General features: G+C 42.1%; 3 protein-coding genes across 4 annotated transcripts; 2 read left to right on the forward strand and 1 right to left on the reverse strand.

Moving 5' to 3' along the window:
- Positions 1–1,892: 1,892 nt before the first annotated feature.
- Positions 1,893–5,609, forward strand: mcidas (multiciliate differentiation and DNA synthesis associated cell cycle protein). Its single transcript, XM_071483453.1, has 7 exons — positions 1,893–2,715; positions 2,797–2,869; positions 2,970–3,049; positions 3,494–3,554; positions 3,706–3,932; positions 4,155–4,265; positions 4,378–5,609. Exons 1-7 carry the CDS (start codon positions 2,539–2,541, stop codon positions 4,819–4,821), a joined length of 1,173 nt encoding a protein of 390 aa, XP_071339554.1. The 5' UTR covers positions 1,893–2,538; the 3' UTR covers positions 4,822–5,609.
- A 1,472-nt stretch (positions 5,610–7,081) lies between these two features.
- On the forward strand, positions 7,082–19,745 carry LOC139624376 (cell division cycle protein 20 homolog B-like). 2 transcript variants are annotated; one of them, XM_071483451.1, is made up of 12 exons: positions 7,082–8,605; positions 8,958–9,017; positions 13,079–13,295; positions 14,327–14,430; positions 15,022–15,073; positions 15,682–15,798; positions 16,617–16,828; positions 16,982–17,076; positions 17,371–17,599; positions 18,267–18,392; positions 18,491–18,614; positions 19,238–19,745. In XM_071483451.1, exons 1-12 carry the CDS (start codon positions 8,255–8,257, stop codon positions 19,333–19,335), a joined length of 1,785 nt encoding a protein of 594 aa, XP_071339552.1. In that variant the 5' UTR covers positions 7,082–8,254; the 3' UTR covers positions 19,336–19,745. The 2 variants fall into 2 exon arrangements, with proteins under 2 accessions (XP_071339552.1, XP_071339553.1); XM_071483452.1 differs by having other exon boundaries at positions 7,082–9,017.
- On the reverse strand, positions 10,086–12,001 carry gpx8 (glutathione peroxidase 8 (putative)). Its single transcript, XM_071483454.1, has 3 exons — positions 11,751–12,001; positions 11,330–11,591; positions 10,086–10,652 (listed from the first exon to the last, which is right to left on the reverse strand). The coding sequence occupies exons 1-3, from the start codon at positions 11,955–11,957 to the stop codon at positions 10,489–10,491; spliced, it is 633 nt and encodes a 210-aa protein (XP_071339555.1). The 5' UTR covers positions 11,958–12,001; the 3' UTR covers positions 10,086–10,488.

The raw sequence follows: 19,745 nt of genomic DNA on the forward strand, positions 1-19,745 counted from the left end.
TCCCTTAAGTGATAACAGCAAAAATAAACACTTTTCTCAAAGTGTAACTGATTCTTGTGGCTTACAGGCTATTGTGGTTGTTTGCCCAGAGGTCAGTTTACCCACGTCTTCATTAAATGTTGCATCACTGTCTGTTTTATTTGAAACTAAACTGTGTCAACACAGCCTGGTCAACAGATCTTATTTTCTGCAATAGCAGCCAATGGAATGTTTTGACTTCGATTGTTGAGGGAAACAGGGCAGCGATTGCTTTGGGGGTGACCTACAAAAATCCACCATCCGTGCAGCTCTCTGTTGAAAGGCTTTATCTGATAATCTATTATGTTTGGCATGTCGACCTGCTGATCAGGGGTGTAGTGCTATTTTCTAATTACCGGAGGACACCTATGATACATACATTTCTAATTTTCAAAGGTTATGTAACTACTGTTCCTGTTCCTATGGTAGACAGTTACATTAATAAACTATAACGGATCAAGTGTTCGACAAATTTATAAATAGTTTGTGAAGTTCTAAGACAACTGTGAAGTCTGTGGGACTCTTTCATCTGTAGTGGGGGCAGTTTTTTATCAAATCATTGCTTTTTTTTTCTTTTTATGTGCAGCGGTGGCCATTATTCATGAAATCATAGAGAAACAGTAATTTCAGTCATTCTTAATGTCCTCTTGTGTCTGTCTTTACACCATAGCCCTATAGACATTCACCTACACCTATTCATTCTTGCAGTTATCCCAGCCTCAAATACAGCGATTAATTATCCCTCCTTCCAATAGACATACTGATACTATCTCTTCTTCATGTGCATAGTTTTTTTTATATCAATATCTGCAATCTTGGCAGAGTCCCTTGTTTAGCACCCCTTCCTAAAACCACTCAAATAGCACAAATTAACTCCAACGGTACAGGAATTCTTCATTGACAATTCATTCTTTTAAACTGAGTCTAGAATTCTGATGACAATGTTTTTGTGCATTAACATGAGTTTGATTATGATCAGGAACATCTTATCTGTGATATGGTGCCCTGTCCAGTTAGTGGATAACCTCACACCTGTCCGGTGGGATACACATGAACCAAGACACTGAGGCATGTAAAGACCATCCTGTCTTCTGATGAGTTTTGGATTTATGTCGGCCCCATAGGCCCAGTGTTTTAGTCAAAACAACACTCTGGCCTTGGAAGCACTGCATCAGACAGACTATGTCAACAGGTGTCAATAAAAGGGTTATTTAGAGTTCATGAAGTTTACTATCATTTATAATCATGCACAGTACAGAGAGAAACCTATTCTGCACCTACCTGGGTTTAGAGGCAGTTCAATTATGATTTAAGGGGACTGTTAAGTCTCATAAGACATGCTCATTTTACCATTTGAAAACACAAAACTCACAATACAGTCAGATGGAAGCACTGCAAAGAAATCCATTGTTTTACTTTTCTGTATTATTTGCATCTTGGATGGTTTGATATGGATGAATTTTTTATATATATTTTTTATTCATGTCAAAAAGGCCATACATTTTTTTTCAGGGGCTAAAAATAACATATGTTGTTTCTACAGCAAAAACATTGTAGAGACTGGTTCGTCAGCTTTAAATATGGTGAACTGAAACTACAGCAATCGCCACTTTGGATTTGACATTTAAAAAAAGAAGAAGAATCAATTTTCTAAATATTGCTACAGACAAATGCTGCAAAATTTCAGGTATGATGCAGAAAAAACATCAAATCCTTCGCTTTGAATATCAATATGACGACTTGCCTGATGTACGCTGTAGTGACGATTGGATCTTCAAGCTCTTAAAAAAAAAAAAGAAAAAGTGTCGGTGCTCTACACCTGACACAGTGTCGACCACACAGGTGCATTCAGCGTTAAGTGCAAGGGGACTTAATCTTGTTTGTTTACCAATAGAGGCATTTGTCACGGGTGTTTACTGAGCTGTCTTCTGTAATGACCCTTTTCCTTTTCCACTTCGCTTTAAAGGTGGCAACAGGCGTTGACCTAACGGAGGCAGCCCGCAGACATTTTACGCACAGTTGGATAGAAATTACACACTGAATGATATGGCCATCCACGTTTTAAAACTGCGACACCCGAAATAAAGAAATGAAACAGCATTGATAATAAAAGTGTTCTTTAATAGACCTTATAATAATAAATCAACATATAATGCCTTGCGTCCCTCTGAAAGCAATAAAGGCACCGGATCCGTGGTTTTTATGTTGTGAGTCCTCGCCATCTCATCGGCTGCTCTACTTTTGGGATTTTTTTTTTATAATCATATGCATGGTCGGAAGAAGCCATAGCAAGCTCTACATGCGCCTCTGCCAGGGCGCTGGGAATGTTTGGCCGCGGGCAGAGGGAGGGCAGATCTGGCGCAGGGAACACCTGCTAAAACGGCGCCGTTATGCGCGGTACCACTTCACACCCCAGACCAGAGAGCCGTTAATCTGCTTCACTTGAGTCTCCGGGGACGCCGCCACTCCCTGGAGACCGGATAGGTGCATTTGATTGGGCCAAAAGTATGAAACCGCGGCATGGAGAGATGCAAACCGGGAGAAAGTCGAATATATCAGCTCCGTGTCAAATCATGTCCCCTCAGTTGTGCAGCCAGAGCTGAACTGATGGAGATGCCGAGAGACGGAAAAGCGTTTGGTGCTTTCTGCCACAACCAAATGACCCTGCAGGGGAGGAGAGCTGCAGTAGACAAAAAGGTACAACATCTTTCTGCTCGTCATGCAGCACACAGCGCTGCTCATCTCTGAAAAGATGACTAAAATGCTCTCTACCTGTAGGATAAAGCGCTGCTGCCGCGGAGCAGCAGTCCTGTCACCGTGTACGTCGAGCTCCCCTGCATCATTGAGCAAGGTATGTGCAACTTCTTGCGTCCTAATGCATGTGAGTAAGAAGAAAGCATGTGTAAACAAATAAATTCCAAGGGGTTTAATCGCTCATACTTTTGTTGCAGCTTTTTCAACAATTGCATGGGATGATTTAGAGGACTGCGCCTCAGCAGTGCGACGGGAGGGCGATTCCCTCGGCTCTCAGGTGAGGGGAAAAACTTCATCAGTGGTTAATTATTTTATAATCCACGCATTTCCAACATTTCACATCTGTCAGAGGGGGAAAAAAAACCAACAATCTGGCGGCAGATCAGCAGTTCTGCATCACTCCTGGGCTGTTAATGTTTGACACGGTGTGCTGGAATCCTGCACGAATGGCATTGTAGTTTCCTCATGACACGCAGGCTACTGCTCATGGGCTGGACCTCACAAGTTCTGTTCACAAGCGGCCTCTTTGGCACAGATCACTGTTCGCCCGTAACGCGTCTGCACACTCACTGAAATGACCACCGGGACATGTTCTGCTATAAAACCCCATTACACAGCTTGGTGGGATTTTCAGGTAGAGCTGTTATGATTTCTCCATCGACTGATTATTTCAAAAAATTCATCCACATGTGTGTTAATCTTCAGTTTAATTCGTCCACAGGTGAATGAATCGGATCCAGATGACCAGGATTTTGGAGATTATGCGCTGGATTTCATGGCAGGTGAGACATATTTTTTTTACTAGATAGAGGTGCTACATTAGAAATTCAGCAGTGAATGTGCTGTGTTTGCCACTTTTGCTGCTATATTATTATGATCATCATCACCTGTCACCTGTTGGCTGAATCCCTGCATGTTTGCCTCCTCTGTCAGAGTCTCCCTCCACACTGGAGAGCAGTCTGTCTCCAGCTGAACTGGTGCCCTTTCAGGGATGCGTCATACCTCCACTCACCCCCCAGTGGGACTTCTCTCCGGAGGACAATTTTATTAACTCATCCACAGAAGCGGGGCACCCTCCTGCCCAGGATGCAGCTCTCTGGAAGGGCATCGCCCACTGTCCTGTCAGGGCACTGGATCATTCTCTGGAAGCCAACCATCAGGTAAATCCTTGCTATGAGCAGTTTTGATGACTCCCGTGCCCGTGATAAGACAGTATTTTATATAATCATTTAACACAAATAACTTTTGAAATAACTATGTGCAGTGTATTCATATAGTATCAAAATCCACAGATTTGCATAAATTGATTATGTCCAGGTAAAAGGAAGGATTCTCAAACCTGAGAAGCATGAGTGAACAGATTTTGTTTCTTGTGTCTGCAGCTCCACGAGACTCTTCACAGACGACAGGAAGAGATCGACTCCCTTCAGGAGAGAAACCTTCACCTCAGGCAGCTGGCCAGTCGAGCCAAGAGCCTGGCCACAGTGCTCGAAGTGAGTACATGCCAGCACAGCTATATACGTACATACGGTTTCATCCTGGATACTATCTAATCTCTTCTGACTTTATTTCTGCTTGTCTTGTACTTCCACTATTTTCCCTCAGAAACTGATGACAGTCAGAGACCCAAAGGCAAGCGAAGCAGTGCTGCCGTGTGGTGATAAAACCTCTCTGAGTCCCTGTAAGCGACAGCGACTGGACGAAGGCTATGAAACGGAATCATCCTCTGACTCAGTGGAGGACATGCTGAGGGACGTCAGCACGCGCTGCAATGCCGTCCTGCACAGCACCGTGACTGGAACGAGAGCACAGCAGGGATCAGAGACTATACGCATGTTCGGTGCATTCTCAGGCCTACAGACTTCTGTTTCTAAAGTTGGTGGCGTGAGGACTGACGGAGCAGAGGCTGAGGAGAGCGTCTCATCTTTCAGAACTTCTATCAGAGAACACTGCACCATAAGGACTCAGGTGTTTCCTCATGGACGTGCCTTTACCTCGAGGACTCAGGAAGGTGGATACCGCTTTCGCTGGGTTCCCAACCACAGCTGAAACCAGAAAACTAGATCCATTATGCTTCTAATTAGTGATTTGAAGGTCTACTCAAGACTGGGAAGGGAAGCGTGGGTGGGCAGCGACTGTTAATGCTTAACTAATAATCTGTAGTGATATCTGTAAATGATTAAGTTATGTCTTCCTCAGGTAGCCTCTAAGATAATCAGTCAGAGGTGGTGCTTAACAAAGGAAATAATACTGCCCGAGTTGTTGTTTACATTGTGTGTCTGTTTACATGCCTCAATGTCATGTTTAGTTTGCACCTAACAGCATGTTTTTGTCTTGGAAAATACAAATGATTTTACAAGTTTGGGAATAAAAGTTATGTTTTTGACTATTAAACTGACTTGGAGAGATTTTTTTTTATATGGAATGAACACTTGGATGATATCTAAACAAATGGGAAGAAACAGTTTTCCTTGTTTGAGCAGTGAAACAAATGTGACCCCATGACCCCCTTTAAGAAACAGTGACTTCCTTCCCATTTGTCTTTGTCTGAGTGACTGTGTGGTCTGGAAAAAGGGCCCTGAGTCATGATGTATTGCAGCCAACATCCTTGTTTATATCCTTCTTTTTGGAAATTGAAATAGTTTTTTCTTTCCAGATTGCATGACTTATTGGTTAGTAGCACATTGTCTGTATAAACAGTCCATCTCAGTAAAAAAAAAAGATTCTGTGCCAATGCTGTCACATCTTTGCATTTTCTAAAACTTGGATAAGAAAAGAGGAAATCAAAATAATAATAAGAGATGAACTTATCTTAAGAGGATGTGACCCTCTGACCTGGGTATCTGCGATGCTATCTTCCTTCAGCCTCACTGTAAAAAGCAGGAAAGTGTGAGTGGTCCAGAGGACAATGTTGAACCTCAGTTCAAACACCTGTTTAAACTCCTGAAAACCTGAGCCTGTTTACTTTAGAGCAGTGAAGGCAGCACTGCAGCGGGGGACAATTTACAGTACTGCTGCTGCTGCTGCTGTCATGAAGACTGCAGCTAACAACACAAATCAAGATAAGGAGAGGCTGATAGTGAGCTGGGAGCCCGCCTGACATCTCATTTTAAAATCATGGATGGGTACAAAACAGAGGATTAGGATTAGGATTTTTTTGGTAACTAATAAAATTTGGATGATGAATTTAAGACTCCACAGACAACCCCACAGCTGTTCATCGATGTGAAGAAGTTCATCTTTACAAGTAAAGTCGTAGTAGTAGCCTAGTAGTAGCAGTATTAGTAGTAGTAGTAATATTTAATTGTTTGTGGTGGTGCTTAAATAAAATATTTACTCTTCCATATGCTTGTACACAACAAATTATGTCAGCACAAGAATCCACAAATCTATCAATCTATCAATCTATCTATCAATTAATCTATCCATTCATCCTTCTATCTATCTAATATCCAACTGTGAAAGTAATCTGATAATGGACTAAGCAACCTGTCATTTGACACATTACTGATCAGTAGGCTATTACTGATAAACAAGCCTACTGAGCCAAATTATTGGACTAGAATTATGACGTAGATATTTCTTGTTGGAAAGTCAAAGTAGATGCAATACAACAACAGAGATGCAGAATGAATACAAATGCGACTTAAAAGATAAGAGATGTAAAATGAAAAAAAGAGACAAAAAAGGAGGATGCAAAACCACCACAAAGAGACACAAAGTAGCCTATGTACCTTACATGCAGGTATCATGTTTGGCCAACCCTGACTTCACTGGTTGACCAAAGACTAGGTCACCGTTAACAATTCAAATTCCTGCTGCCAGCGTAAAGCAAACAGGACGCCTGTTGTCAGACCTCATATAACCGCACAAACCGCACACGTCAGCTTAGCTCGACAGCCAGCCGCGCCTTGAGCCGCTGTTACCGCAAACAAATCCGTCTGTCATTGACCAGCAGCGCCGCTGAGAGCGGGCACAGGGGGCGAAGCTTTGTCCAAGCCTGGCTCTGACACATTTGACCGGTTAAGCTACCGCCAAACTGCGGGGGGACAGTGCGGGAGGGGAAAGGAAAATACAGACACAATGAGTCTCTAAGGTGACTAAAACCAAACCTGAGTGGAGGCTACAAACCAGACAAGAGTCCCGCGGGAAACAGGGCGGAGAAGGAAAAAAAAAAAAAAAAAAAAACACATTTAGGCCTATTTTTTCCTGCGGAGGGATGCTGAGGACGGTGCGCAGGATTACAGAGGTGCGAGGCCTCTGGGCAAATATAACAGAGTGAGGATTTTTATTTTATTTTCTCATGCAAGTGAAGCTACAAAGACACAGGCCTACATTTTACAACACTTGATAATACAAGTAATAAAATGAGGGGAAACAGGAGACATGGGTAGCCCACAATTAAATTTTAAAAAGCCCACATTTTATTAGTAGCTATATCATGAACATTTACTAAAGCTCTTTTAATAATTGTAAACAAAAATGTGGTTTAAACACAGTTATTCTGTTAGTGCGACTTGGAGGAAGCCCAGCATTTACCTCCAATGATGGATTTAGTAGCAAATGATTCCTCGGCCTTGAGTGAAATTCAACTCTCGGACATCCAGCCTATCGATTATCATTGATAATGGACAAATTGAGGGGGGTGACCTGGTTCTCAGTTGTTATCACATAGGGCCGCAGCCCCGGGTACACGGCGGCCTGCTGGGGCCCACCGACACGGAGCTGCTCTCTCCGTGTCAGTGAAGGCACCACCTGTCGCACCGCGTCTGGCTCGGGCGCGGGCGCGCGGCGTGGGCGCATCTGGAAGTGGCAGGTGGCGAGAACGTGCGCCCTGCTCGCGCCTTTCAGCCCACTCAGCGCCGTCGTCATCATCTTCATCACCAGAGGAGGAGGAGGAGGAGGAGCTGTGGGCCACAGGGCCGGCTGCTGGCGATCCAAAAATACTCATCCAACTAAGTGTGTTTTATTTTAATGGTGTTGGTTTGTTGTTTTCTTTTGAGAAAATGTGCTGAAATCTTTGAACTGTTCTATTTTCTATGTTCACTCAAATAAAATAAGCTATAAAGTAAAATATTTTGCATAAACCCCACCCTTTCATTAGCTAGGCCTAAAGCAAAAATACTTTTTTATTTAACTTAACAGTTGCTAAATATTTTTTTTTCTAAAACAATATCATTATTACTATATTGTTGTTATTGTTGTCTATTTTTCTGCCTATTAACATTGTTATTATTGAAGTAGAAGTTGCTTTACAGTAGCCTAATGTTGTTGCCTGTGTTTGAAAGGTGCCACATAAACCTGTGTCGTTGCCTTTCCTAACAACAACCACTAATTATCATCATTGGTGGTTTAGAGTAATGATTTCTTCAGCTGAAGGACAGAGGCTAAACAACGGGCTGGGTCTGATGAGACAAACTGTCCTTGTCTGGGTCATTAACCGATAACACGCCGCCGCCTCCACCTTTAAAACATAACCGCAATGCTCTTTTTTTGTGTCTATTGTTTTCAATTATTGTTTCCAAGAGAAACCAGGACGCGAAGGGAATCCCTGAATAGGAGTTACTACTTAACTGAAAACAAACACACACACACAAAAAAAAAAAAAAAAAAAATCTCCACCCAACAGCCAATAGCAGAGCAGAGGACGGTGCTTCCCGCTCCGCCGTCCGCCCGGGGAGAGTATTTAAGAGCGGAGCCCGGACAGGAGGAGACAACAGGTGCACCGGGCACGACCGGGTCCGCCTCCTCACACACGCTCAGAGGGAAGGAAACACACTCATGGGAACTGGAGATGCGTCCAAAACCCACAGCTGGAGGTCCAAATGAATGGGTGAGCTTTCTTGTTTTTATAATGACATAAATACAGTCTAATAATAAGCAGATACAGGCCTAGTGTTTCCTTCACTTATCGTCTGTTGCTGTTGCTGCTGCTACCAGGCAACCGCCTCAAACTCCAAACACATGGCTGCTCCTCTTTGCTTTAACATTAGTTTAACCAAAGCATACAGCAACATTTATTACCAGTCCTCATTTTGCCGAATAGTTATTTGAAAGTGGAAATTACATTTTAAGCTGTAACTTAGCATGTGAGCCAGTTGTACCTGATCACGCTGATGATGATGATGATGATGATGAGCATCACCTTGACTGAATCTTTTGCTCATTTGTTTTTCCATGACCAGGACAATATGAGGGAGATGTTCAGAGATTTTATAGGAAAGAGGAGGCAGTGCCCCTTCAAGGTAAGAGGGGAAATATCAAAATGTTAATTATGCTGACTGCATCCATCTATCCCCCCCCCAAAAAAAGCCCCTGAGCTGGTGGTGACAGTGTGGCAGTGTACCGCTGCTGGCTGTGCCACTTTCTGACTGACAGCTGCCAGCTGCACTCCTCACTGCTGCTACCGACGGACCTCAAAGACCTGCTGCTGACACCGCCGCACAGTCCACTTCACTCACCTGTAAAACCAAAAGTCAACAATGGCATAAAGCTGGCAGGGAATGAATGAGAACACTTTAAAAAGAAATGTTTTTAACACAGCTCAACATCAGCTCCACATAGTCAAATCCATGCATTTGCATGTGCAGTACAGGCCTGTGAGTTGTGACTGGTTGGGAGGCAGTGTAATGTTAGCTGACGTGTCTTTTGCCAGCTCACACTGCTCTGCTACCTTAACAGTTACATTTGACTATACTCATGTGTTTATTACCTGTTCTCTGCAAGCTCAGACTCAAACAGATACAAGCATCCCGATTCCCGAATGACATCAGACAGGGGGATGTTTGGAAACAGCAGAGTCCAATTAGAGGCTCAATTTCAATGTTTGAGCTTCTGGTGTCAGAAGAGCTAAAACAGAACAATTTAGACGGATGATATTACCTCATATTTCAAAGATGTAGTTGTTTTTCAGTTCTCCTGTTGTGGGTGGCTGGTAGGCAGTGTCTCGTTAGCTGGTTGATTGTGTGTGTGCCAGCTTACCTGCTGCTGCCCTCCAGCTGCCCATTTAAATCCACACCAGCAACACGGGGGACGTCTGGGATTCAGAGCTCCGGTCGCACGTCTGATAAAACAGCATTTTTCCTTGCAGCCACTCATCAGTTTGTAAAATGTTCAGAGTGAGGACACTGTAAAATGTTTTAAATTATGTCAGAAACAAAAAAAATCAACTGTAATACACAGAATACAAGCACCAATATGCATTTGTGTTGCACTGGTATTAACGCTCTGATCCTGCGTCTTAATTTATGAGTTAATTAAGTAGCTCTAAACTTTTCTTGCTTTTAAAACATCAAAGACCCTGGATTCATTAGCTCAATCAAATCATTTTATTGCTGGATGGATGTTTCACAATTTGCTGGGCTCAAATCAGTCAAAATGGCCTAAAATGTTGTGCTTCACCTCAAGAAACAGATTTTAATGTAAACAATGCAGAGTAAAGACTAAATCAGTCTGAACGTATAAAAATCCAACACCTCAAAGGCTAAACAATCCTTCAGCCGCAGCAGTGGTCATTATAAGGAATGTTCATCAGCAATGTCACTTTTAAGTTACACACACAGACAAATACAAACACATCTTGCACGTCTCTGGAGCGAGACATCGCCCAACTACACTGACTGCAACAGTTCACAGTCCGCCACTTGTTTATTCCTGGCTGTCAAGGAAGCAGAGACACAACACAGCGGCGTGTCCAGTATCCACCGATAAGCTCCATCATAGCTCCACCCGTTTCTTGAGGATGATTTCTCGCACCAGCGCCGTGGCCTCTTGTCGAACGCTTTCCATGGGCTCGTCGGCTCGCCAGAACCGGATCACTTTCCCCTCAGGATTCACCAGGAACTTCCAGAAGTTCCACTTCGGAATTTTCTGCACAGAATCTGAAAAATAACACATTAGCTTAGAGTCATCGCTGGTGCATCTTACAGCCTAAATTTAGCCATAAACTCTGATGATGCTCTGATTGGTTCCACACCCAGTACCAGTTATTAATCTACTTGTAAATACTATATACACAGTGGGGTCCAAAAGTCTGGCACCACCTCATCATTCGAGTGAATGGGGAAAGTAGTCTCAGACGTTTGGACCCAGTCATCCAGTCAGTGTGTATGAATAAGTACAAGATTTTACACTGCAGTAGCCTCAGGAGTTCACAGACTAATTCTCCATCTGTGCTTTCAGATGCATGTCCATAAATATTAATTTAGCTGTTTTGGAACAAATGAGCAAAGTCAACTTTTACAGTTCCCACATAAGTATGTGTTTATGTTTTTTTCTTCCCTGAGAAAGTTTAATTGTGTATTTTGGAAGACAGGGAGGAAGACAGGAGTAAATAAAAAACAAAAAAAACCCAAAACTGAAATATCAAACATTTGCTGGCTACATCTTCACAAAGACCTTTTCATTGTAAACTGAATACTTCTGACTGCAGGCCTGGACTAAAAGAACTTGTGTATAATCTGAGAGATTGTGATAGTGTCCTTCCCTTTCAAATACTGGTGCAGTCCTGTTATTTAGTGTGCAACAGACAGATGTGGTTGGATGTCTCTCTGCCAACCTGTGAGGAACTTGAAGGCCGGGTCCGCCTCTGAGCCCATTATTTTGATCTTGCTGAAGAAGGGGAAGGTAACACCATAGGTGGACTTGGCGAAAGCCTCGATGTCCCGGCTGGTCCCGGTCTCGGTGTCCCCGAACTGTCCGCAGGGGAAGGCCAGGACGTTGAAGTGAGAGGTGCCCAGCTCTCGGTGGAGCTCCTGCAGAGACCTGTAGTTCGCCTCCGTGTGCTCGCTGTGACTCGCCACGTTTACAACCAAAGACGCCTGCACAGGAGTGGGAAACAGAGTGGGAGCGTTTCTAAACGCCACAACAAACACGCTTTACGCAGTGAAAACCAAACTCAAACCCACAGTGGATAACTTAGACAAAGCCTGCGCAGATTACAGCTCAGAGTGAAAGGACTGGTGATGATGTGGACTTACTTTTCCTCGGTACTTCTCCAGAGGAACCGACCTCCCCTTCGCGTCTCTGACCTCGAAAGAATAAAAGTCCCTGGGTTTCCTCGGCTTCACCAGCTGGGTCTGCAGGAGGAATAAACAGCCCACACCGACTGTCATGCTCAACAGCACCGTTAACTTTTTAGCTTTTGGGTTGGAGGACTTGGCAGGATAGCCCCCTAAGGCCTCCATCTTGGAGGGGGAAGAACAAACCGTAGTCGGTGTAGGGGCGGGGATGGGGGGGGGGGGGGGGGGGGGTCCTGCCAAAAGTCTCGGGGCGGACCGGAGGTAAATCTCCTGAAGAAAACCAGGACAGAACCGGAAGCTGAGCGCTGACTCACTAAAAAATAAAACCAGTATTGAAACATCTTAATCTTTGTTTTTATTGTTTTTATTTAATTTTGGTTAAAAAAAGAAAACACAAGATTATCACTGTGACTGTTGGGTGAAGTGAGAAAGCCTTAGGTCTATGTACCTAGCATGTAAAAGAACTAAAAGGGTTATGAGAAATGAATTTTAGTCATATTACCTAATGTTAAATGATTAGATAAAGTTGAAGAGAAAAACTTAATTTTATGAGGATGTACTGAGGCGCATCTGCGTTCAGGTGTTGGGTAGTGTGCGGGTACATTTCACAGATAAATGTTAGAGTTGTGGAGAAATTTCATTTCTGGCTGATCCATGTTGCATAGCTTGTCACTGTCCACTGTCACTGGGTCGCTTGAATTTTTCTCTGTGTCCAAGCACTATAGCATCTTATCTTCAGCTTTGAGAAGATTGCTATCCACCTATAAAAGTTATCAGCAGTAACCTAGTGACTTTTGCTAAAAAAAAAAAAAAATAAATAAATAAATTGCTGGTTTCTTGCTCCTAAAAGTGAAGATTTGATATTTCTTTTTGATGTACGTGGCACAAAACACTTGAAGACATCACGCTGGACCATGGGAATAAGGGATTGTTTTTTTAAATATATTTTCAGAAAATCTATAGACAAAAAGATTAATTAATTGAGAAAATAATCAGAAGATTAGTCAATAATGAAATAATGAATTGCGTCCCTACAGTTACAGTATAACATATTATATTTTAATGCTGACTGGTATTTTAAAGAGGAAGAGCTTAATGTCAGGGCCTTTTGTTTTGAAAGTTTTTACAGGAAGTTTTACTTTTTATGTACTGTGCTTGACACTAGTGAAGTTTTGAGGTTTGATGTTTCTGGTGGTGGGAAGTCTCTGTCAGTTTGCAGTATTCTGAGACTGTTAAGCCTGACGGTATTATTTGTTTAATTATTTACTTTTTCTTCTTCTTCTCAGGGACAAAACGATGCTCATCAATTGTCGTACAAGCGTTTCAGGAGGCAGATCAACCAGAGGAGCAGCACACAGGCTCCTGCTGTGAGTACTCCTCTGGCCACTGAGCGGCACTGTGAGCTAAGCTTTGAGTTTGATACAGTCTGTCAGAGACTGGACCTGGATTCTCCACCGAGACACCATGAACCAGCTCGGACAGTCCTGCATGGAAACCTTCAAGGTATGATTTTAACAGCACACCACATCACAGAGGAATGTAGAAGACCTGCCTGTCTCTGATAGTGATCTCAACCCACACACACACACACACACACACACACAAAACATCAAAAACATCATCAAAACTGTGATCATTAAAACAAAGAATTGCCCAGACCCGGACATGGAGAGAAAAAGAAAATCTCCTTTTCATTCAGTCTTGTATTCAAACCATTTTCAGCCATTTTAAAACTTATTTTAAAAAATGAATCTAAGCAAAGTTTTTCACTCATAGTGTATACAGACACAGTTTGCCTGCCACTGGTTTCCAGTTTATCACCATAACATTTTAAAATAATGTATTTAAATGTCTTTAATTCAACAACCTTTTTTATTTTCAGTGGTATAGAGGAATACTTAACTTCCACCTACTGCACATGCAAGAGGCCTGATAATATCTTCACACATAATGTAGCTTTTAACTGCATTATATATAATTTTTGGTGGATGTGAAAAAATGCTACAGTGCTCCAAAATGTTTTGGTAATTTATGTTTAATTCGTGTTTTGGGGAACTGCATGCCCTGCAACTTGCTCCAAATGTTGCATTGAACCGCACTTCACACCACTGTGGACGTCACCTAGCTTCAGTGTTGCATATCACAGCTGAGCAGGCGGTGTTGCAGAGTAACACCTTTATAGTTTAACTGGTACCAGGATGCCCCCAATACATGTCTTGCTCTTTTGTTACCACATTTGAAGACTGAAGAAAAATCATAAAATCTAGATCGATTTTTATTTGAATAATAAACATAAAGTTAGTCTAATCTCCTTTAATGGTATCAGCAACGACTATTCCCATTGCTAAGGAGCTGTAGTTAACCTGTTCTTGTGGGGCCATAGCTACAAACCCTATTGCATCAATTCTTTGCTCTTCTTACCATTAAGTCCAGATGTCTCACCATACAGACACAGTAAATTTATTCCATACCCATTTTATGATTGATGTCAATGTCATTTTTTCTGTGATATCATCTTTCCAAATCTGAGACAGCGTTGGAGGGAAGCGTGTCCCACTGTGGAGCTGTCACACCACTGACCACGCCACACACCATCTCTGCCGGGGAACGACCTGCCACAGAAAATTTCCCAGAACAGGTTCGTTTAAGAGACTTGTACTTGTGCCACTGCAGTTTGATTTTTGCATGTGTAGTTTCCCACATGAAAACAAAACAAAGGATGTGCTGAGAGATTAAAAACTTTGTGGGAGTTTTATATTCCTACTGCGGGCTATTTTTCTTCCTTGCATGATAGTTTCATTTATTCACAGTGGTTTCACAGAGCCACAGTGTAACCTGCTGGCCACCGAGCAGCTCCACTGGAGCAGTTGGGGTTAAGGGCCTTGCTCAGGGGCACCACAGTGGTGTTGATGAGGGTTGGATAAGTGCTGCTCTTTCACTTTTCCTACCCAGATCTAATCCTGTCTGTGTGTCTGGGGATCAAACCATCGCCTTCCAGTCATAAGCTTTCTCCTCTAACCTTTAGGCCAAACTGTGAGACAAGGAAAGTGAAATAAGAAAAGCTGCAAGATCACTAAAAGTTAACTACAGAACCTGGCTGTTCCCACATAAAACTAAAACACCACTTATTACTAAAGGGATTTAGTGATGAAATCTCAATTTTACACATTGGAATAAAAAGAATTAAAAAAACACTAAATTTTAATAACAATAATGACATTTCTTGCAGGGATGGATGTGGAGAGCTGCAGATCAAGAGCATGATAATGCACAACAGACTGGTACAGTCAATTAATTCTTTCAGTGCTTCAACACACACACACACACACACACACACACATACAAATGTTGACCGATACTACATGATGTAATTCCAGGAAATGAGAACAACTAGCTGATTTGCATTTGAACAGTGTAAGATATGAACGTTTGATAGAAATCGTTTAAGTCTCTTTAATCAAGTCATTAAAGGGTAGGTCTTTTTCCAAGACACATAACACACACACACACACACACACACACACACACACACACACACATACACACACACACACACATACCCAGGGTTGTGATTCCAGGATAATTTATTCAGACTTACCATATGTACTTTATAGTATGTGTTTCTTATCTTCAGTGCAGCAGACAGATGAAATATGTCAATAACCATTAAGTAACAGTAACAAGTGTTTGATATTTAATATTTAATGTTGCTGTTTGCTGCAATTCTGAAGTAATGTTTTTTTGTTTTTTGTTTTTTTTTTAAATGGCACAACCAGAGTGCTTTCACCTTCGATGAGTGAGAGAAAATGAATTCAACTGACATCATCAACAGTAAAATAAAGATTCATTTCTTTGGTGTTTTTGTGTTCATAATATTTTTCCTTTGTAGGTTCTGATGTGAGAAGACACAATTTGCGGCCATTTGCTGTTCTGGACACAGCTGCCGTGAGTCTGCAGGGAAAGTCAGTGATTAAGTTGGCAGCACCATCACTGCAGAACGACTACTGTAAGAGAAGATACAAGTCCTGCTGTATACTCACAAATACATGAGAAAAAAACAGAGACTCAACAACACATCACTGATCAACAAATCCAGTGAAAAGATCAAAGCTATCAGTGTGTTAGTTTGTCTCTTAAAACTTCCTGTGCTTTGTGTTTCACTCAGCACCAAGCTCATTTCTTCCTACTAAAGATGTTAATCTTGAAAAATGGGTCACGGATATATAGTTTCATTTTTAAAAGAGGCTAAATAAATTACTCACACAGCTGAACACTGTAGATTTCAGCAAATGGTGTTGCTTCAGTGGGTATTTATAGCAGCAGGATGGTGTTTGGGTGTTTGTGCACCTCAAAATGAAAGAACATGTCACTTAATGCAACAGTAAGGCACATTATCCTTAATATGAAATAGAAATCTCCGGCCTTATGCTTAGAGTGGACCAACACATACAAAACACACAAGCTTTGGATGGACTTGTCACCTCCAAGTATTACCTTGGAACATAGAGGGACTTGTGTGTTTTTGTGTGGATTTTAAACTGTGATTATATTTACATTATATAATCAAAATTACAGTATACACATGGAGGTTATTTTATAAGCCAATTCCAGTGATTTTAGATTCAGTTACATTATTCCCTAGAATTGTACTGTGGCTCTGTGGAGGAGGCGTTAGAGCTTCATGTTGGAAAGTACAGTAACTGTAACTGAACAATTTTTAATAATTAAGAACCTTTTTTGGTTTCTGGTAAAAAATGATGTTAGTGTGGTGTTTGTGAGCACACTTACGTCCTTCTAGTCCTTTTTCCATCTCTTCCCTTTCAGACTCTAATGTTCTCGACTGCAGTCGTACTGGTATGGTTGCATTAGCACTGGGCTCTTCTGTTTACCTCTGGAATTCAGAAACTCGTGCTCTGGTGGGACATTTGGACCCGAGTACACAAACAGGACGACCGTGTCTCTGGTCGATCTCGTGTCTGTGCTGGAGCAGAGATGGCAGAACTCTCTGCATCGGGACCAGGCGAGGGGAGATACAGGTAAATGCTTTGAAGCTTCAAGTAAATGAGTACACAGATGGTAGAACTGAGTCATATCAGCTGCGGTGAAGGGGGCTTCTGCCAGGGGAAGTGTTATAGCTAGCTAAATCAGCAGGATGACGGTTTGTGGTGTCTGTGTCTCTGACTCTTTAGTTGTGGGATGTTGAATATAAGCAGAGTATGAGGTGTCTACCATCACACCTGTCTGTGGTCGGAGCCCTTTCCTGGAAACATCAGTTACTCAGCAGGTACTAGTGTGTGCATGTGTTGTCAGTATGCCTTATTACACAGAAAACGACGTACTGAAACAATCCTCAGTATCATGTTGAACTTTATAAATGTCACTAAACCAGGAAAGGACACAAAAAGATCTCAGTTGTTTAAGGAAAATGGTTGAATCTAAATTGATTTAATCCCTTTCCTAAAAGGAATGTTGGTAAATTAGCTCTAAGTGTAAAAAGTCAGAAGAGTTACTATGAATAGAATCTATCTATTAAATGTATTATTTATGTTGGGAAATAACAGTGTCCACCATCCAACAGTGGTTCTGTCCTCGGACGTATACATCACCTTGACCCTCGGACTCCTGCACCTCTTGTTGGTGCAGCCGTCCAGAAGGAGGGGATCTGCAGCCTTCAGTGGTCACCAGGAGATGACTGGCTGGCCAGCGGCTCAACAGGCGGCCTCCTGCGTATATGGGACGGTGACATCGCAGGGTTCGCAAGGTCAAAACAGCCAGTGACTACAATGACACAACCCAGTGCTGTTAAGGTCAGTTCCCAGTCTGCCAAATGTGATACAGTTAAACTCCCCTTCTACATGTAATTTGTTTTTTATATTTGTGAAAGTTTGACGTGATGGTGGTGCTTAGGTTTTCCCTAAAGTATTACAGTGAGGGGAATGTGAACGTGTGCAGCAAATGTCATGTTAATCCATCTACTTGTTTTCAAGATATTTCAGTTGTGGTTGACCAACCAAGTGACGCCGCCCTCCGTACAGCCCCACTGCTCAAAACATAACCTTCTTACTGATTTGTCGCAGTTGCTCTACTTGCAAAAGAACACCTGCCTCATTCACAGGGGGGCAGACATGTTGTGTGCTTTTTAGTATTGATGCGATTACTTTCATTTATTGCAAGCAAACGTGTGTTCTGCTGATGACTACTGGTAGCTTGTGCAAACTTGGGTAACATGATACCAGGTGGTTATATACCTTAAACAGAAATATATGTCATCACAGACATACATGGGATATTGCCATATATGTCCCCTGTAAGGGGATGTATTATTATTACGTAGTTTATAACATATATTTCTTATATGGAAATGGCGTACGTGACTGTTAGTCGATACTGCAAGTGGGCGGTCTGTTTAAACCATCAGACAATCTGCTGACCATTGTGTGCATGCTTGCGTTTTCATTGTGTTTGTGTGTTTAGGCGATGGGATGGTGTCCATGGCAGAGAAACACCATCGCTACAGGAGGGGGGTGGAAAGATGGAGAGCTGAGAATCTGGGACACACAATCAGGGACTTGCATGACTTCTGCCAGCACAAACTCACAGGTGCAGATTCCTCAAATGATAGCAGAGGTGTTTTTTTTTATTTGTTTTTTACTGTGTATACATTTCGGATATACTACCCCTAATGACTCCAATTGTAGATCTGTTCTCTACGATGGGCTGAAAAGAAGAGATATCTGGTCACTGGTCACGGCCTCCCTCATCACCAAGTCATCTGCTGGAGCTCAGAGTTTCCCTCCGTCTGCCCAATCCACCAGCTCACAGGTTAGAGAGTCTGAAATACGATTCATGATTTCACAATTTCTCATCACCCTCATAGGAATAAATGTATGGCATCACTATATATATGCATGCTGAGTAATAATTGGTGTGACAGTTGGCTCGTTGCTGCAGCTCTGTCATCTGTCCCTGACATTCTTTTAGCCCTTTGGTGCTGATTCATTCACAGGCTTCCAGTGATTGTGAAACAATGAATGAAACACGTCAAAGATTATTACATTTTATATGAGGTATTGAGGTATTGTGAGTTTCTGGGGAGTAAAACAAGAAGATCCAAGACCTACCTGTCAAAAACACACTTTAAAACACATTCATGATGTTTGCAACTGTGTTATACATTATACACAAATTGCATTAACTCTGTTGGTGATTTTGCCATTTAGTTTCCCTTCATTACTCAGTGTGACATTTGTCTGTTTGAGACAGGAGTTTAAATTTTCTATTATCTTGAGAATTTGGAAGTTGTTATTTCTCCAAGTGGGCTGACAATAACATAATAGTGCTTTGTAATAGTGGTGCAAGTAAACATTAAGACACCGTTTGTTGTATATGGGAATCGAGGTATTTAAAAGGTCAAAAATTCAGTCATGCCGTTGTTGTTTTTCTAGGTCATTCTCATCGAGTCCTGCACGTGGCCTTAAACCCTGACAACACTCAGATTTTCTCTGCAGGAGTGGACCACTGCTTTCATGTCTGGGACCTTTAATTAGCGGCATCACTGAACATAGATGGTAAATGTTCTTGGTATTTGGTAAGACCTTTCTTAAATTTTTGTCCGCTCACTTTTCCTGGTAATGCGACTGTGTCACTGTGGGCCTCTGCACATTTCCTATCCCCTGCTCTGAGCTAACCACATTGCCAAGCCAGCTTACCACCAGGCCAACCCTGTTGTCACACTAAGATTTTTCACACACCGCAATGTAAAGGTTTCTGTGGCTCCTTTAGGGTAAAGGACTTTTTATATCACTCATAAAAAGACAGTTACGTACATATAAAGCCGCCCAGTTAATGTCCAGTTAAACACTTCATCTAAGAATGCAAATAATAATAAAAACAAACAGCAAGGCGAGTCTATAAAAATGTGTTTTAATGCATGAAATAAAAGCTTGAGGTTGA

This window comes from Trachinotus anak, unplaced genomic scaffold (assembly GCF_046630095.1).
Source record: "Trachinotus anak isolate AG129_WGS33_773 ecotype Australia unplaced genomic scaffold, CSIRO_AGI_Tana_v1 ptg000008l, whole genome shotgun sequence".
In the NCBI taxonomy this organism is placed as follows: domain Eukaryota; kingdom Metazoa; phylum Chordata; class Actinopteri; order Carangiformes; family Carangidae; genus Trachinotus; species Trachinotus anak.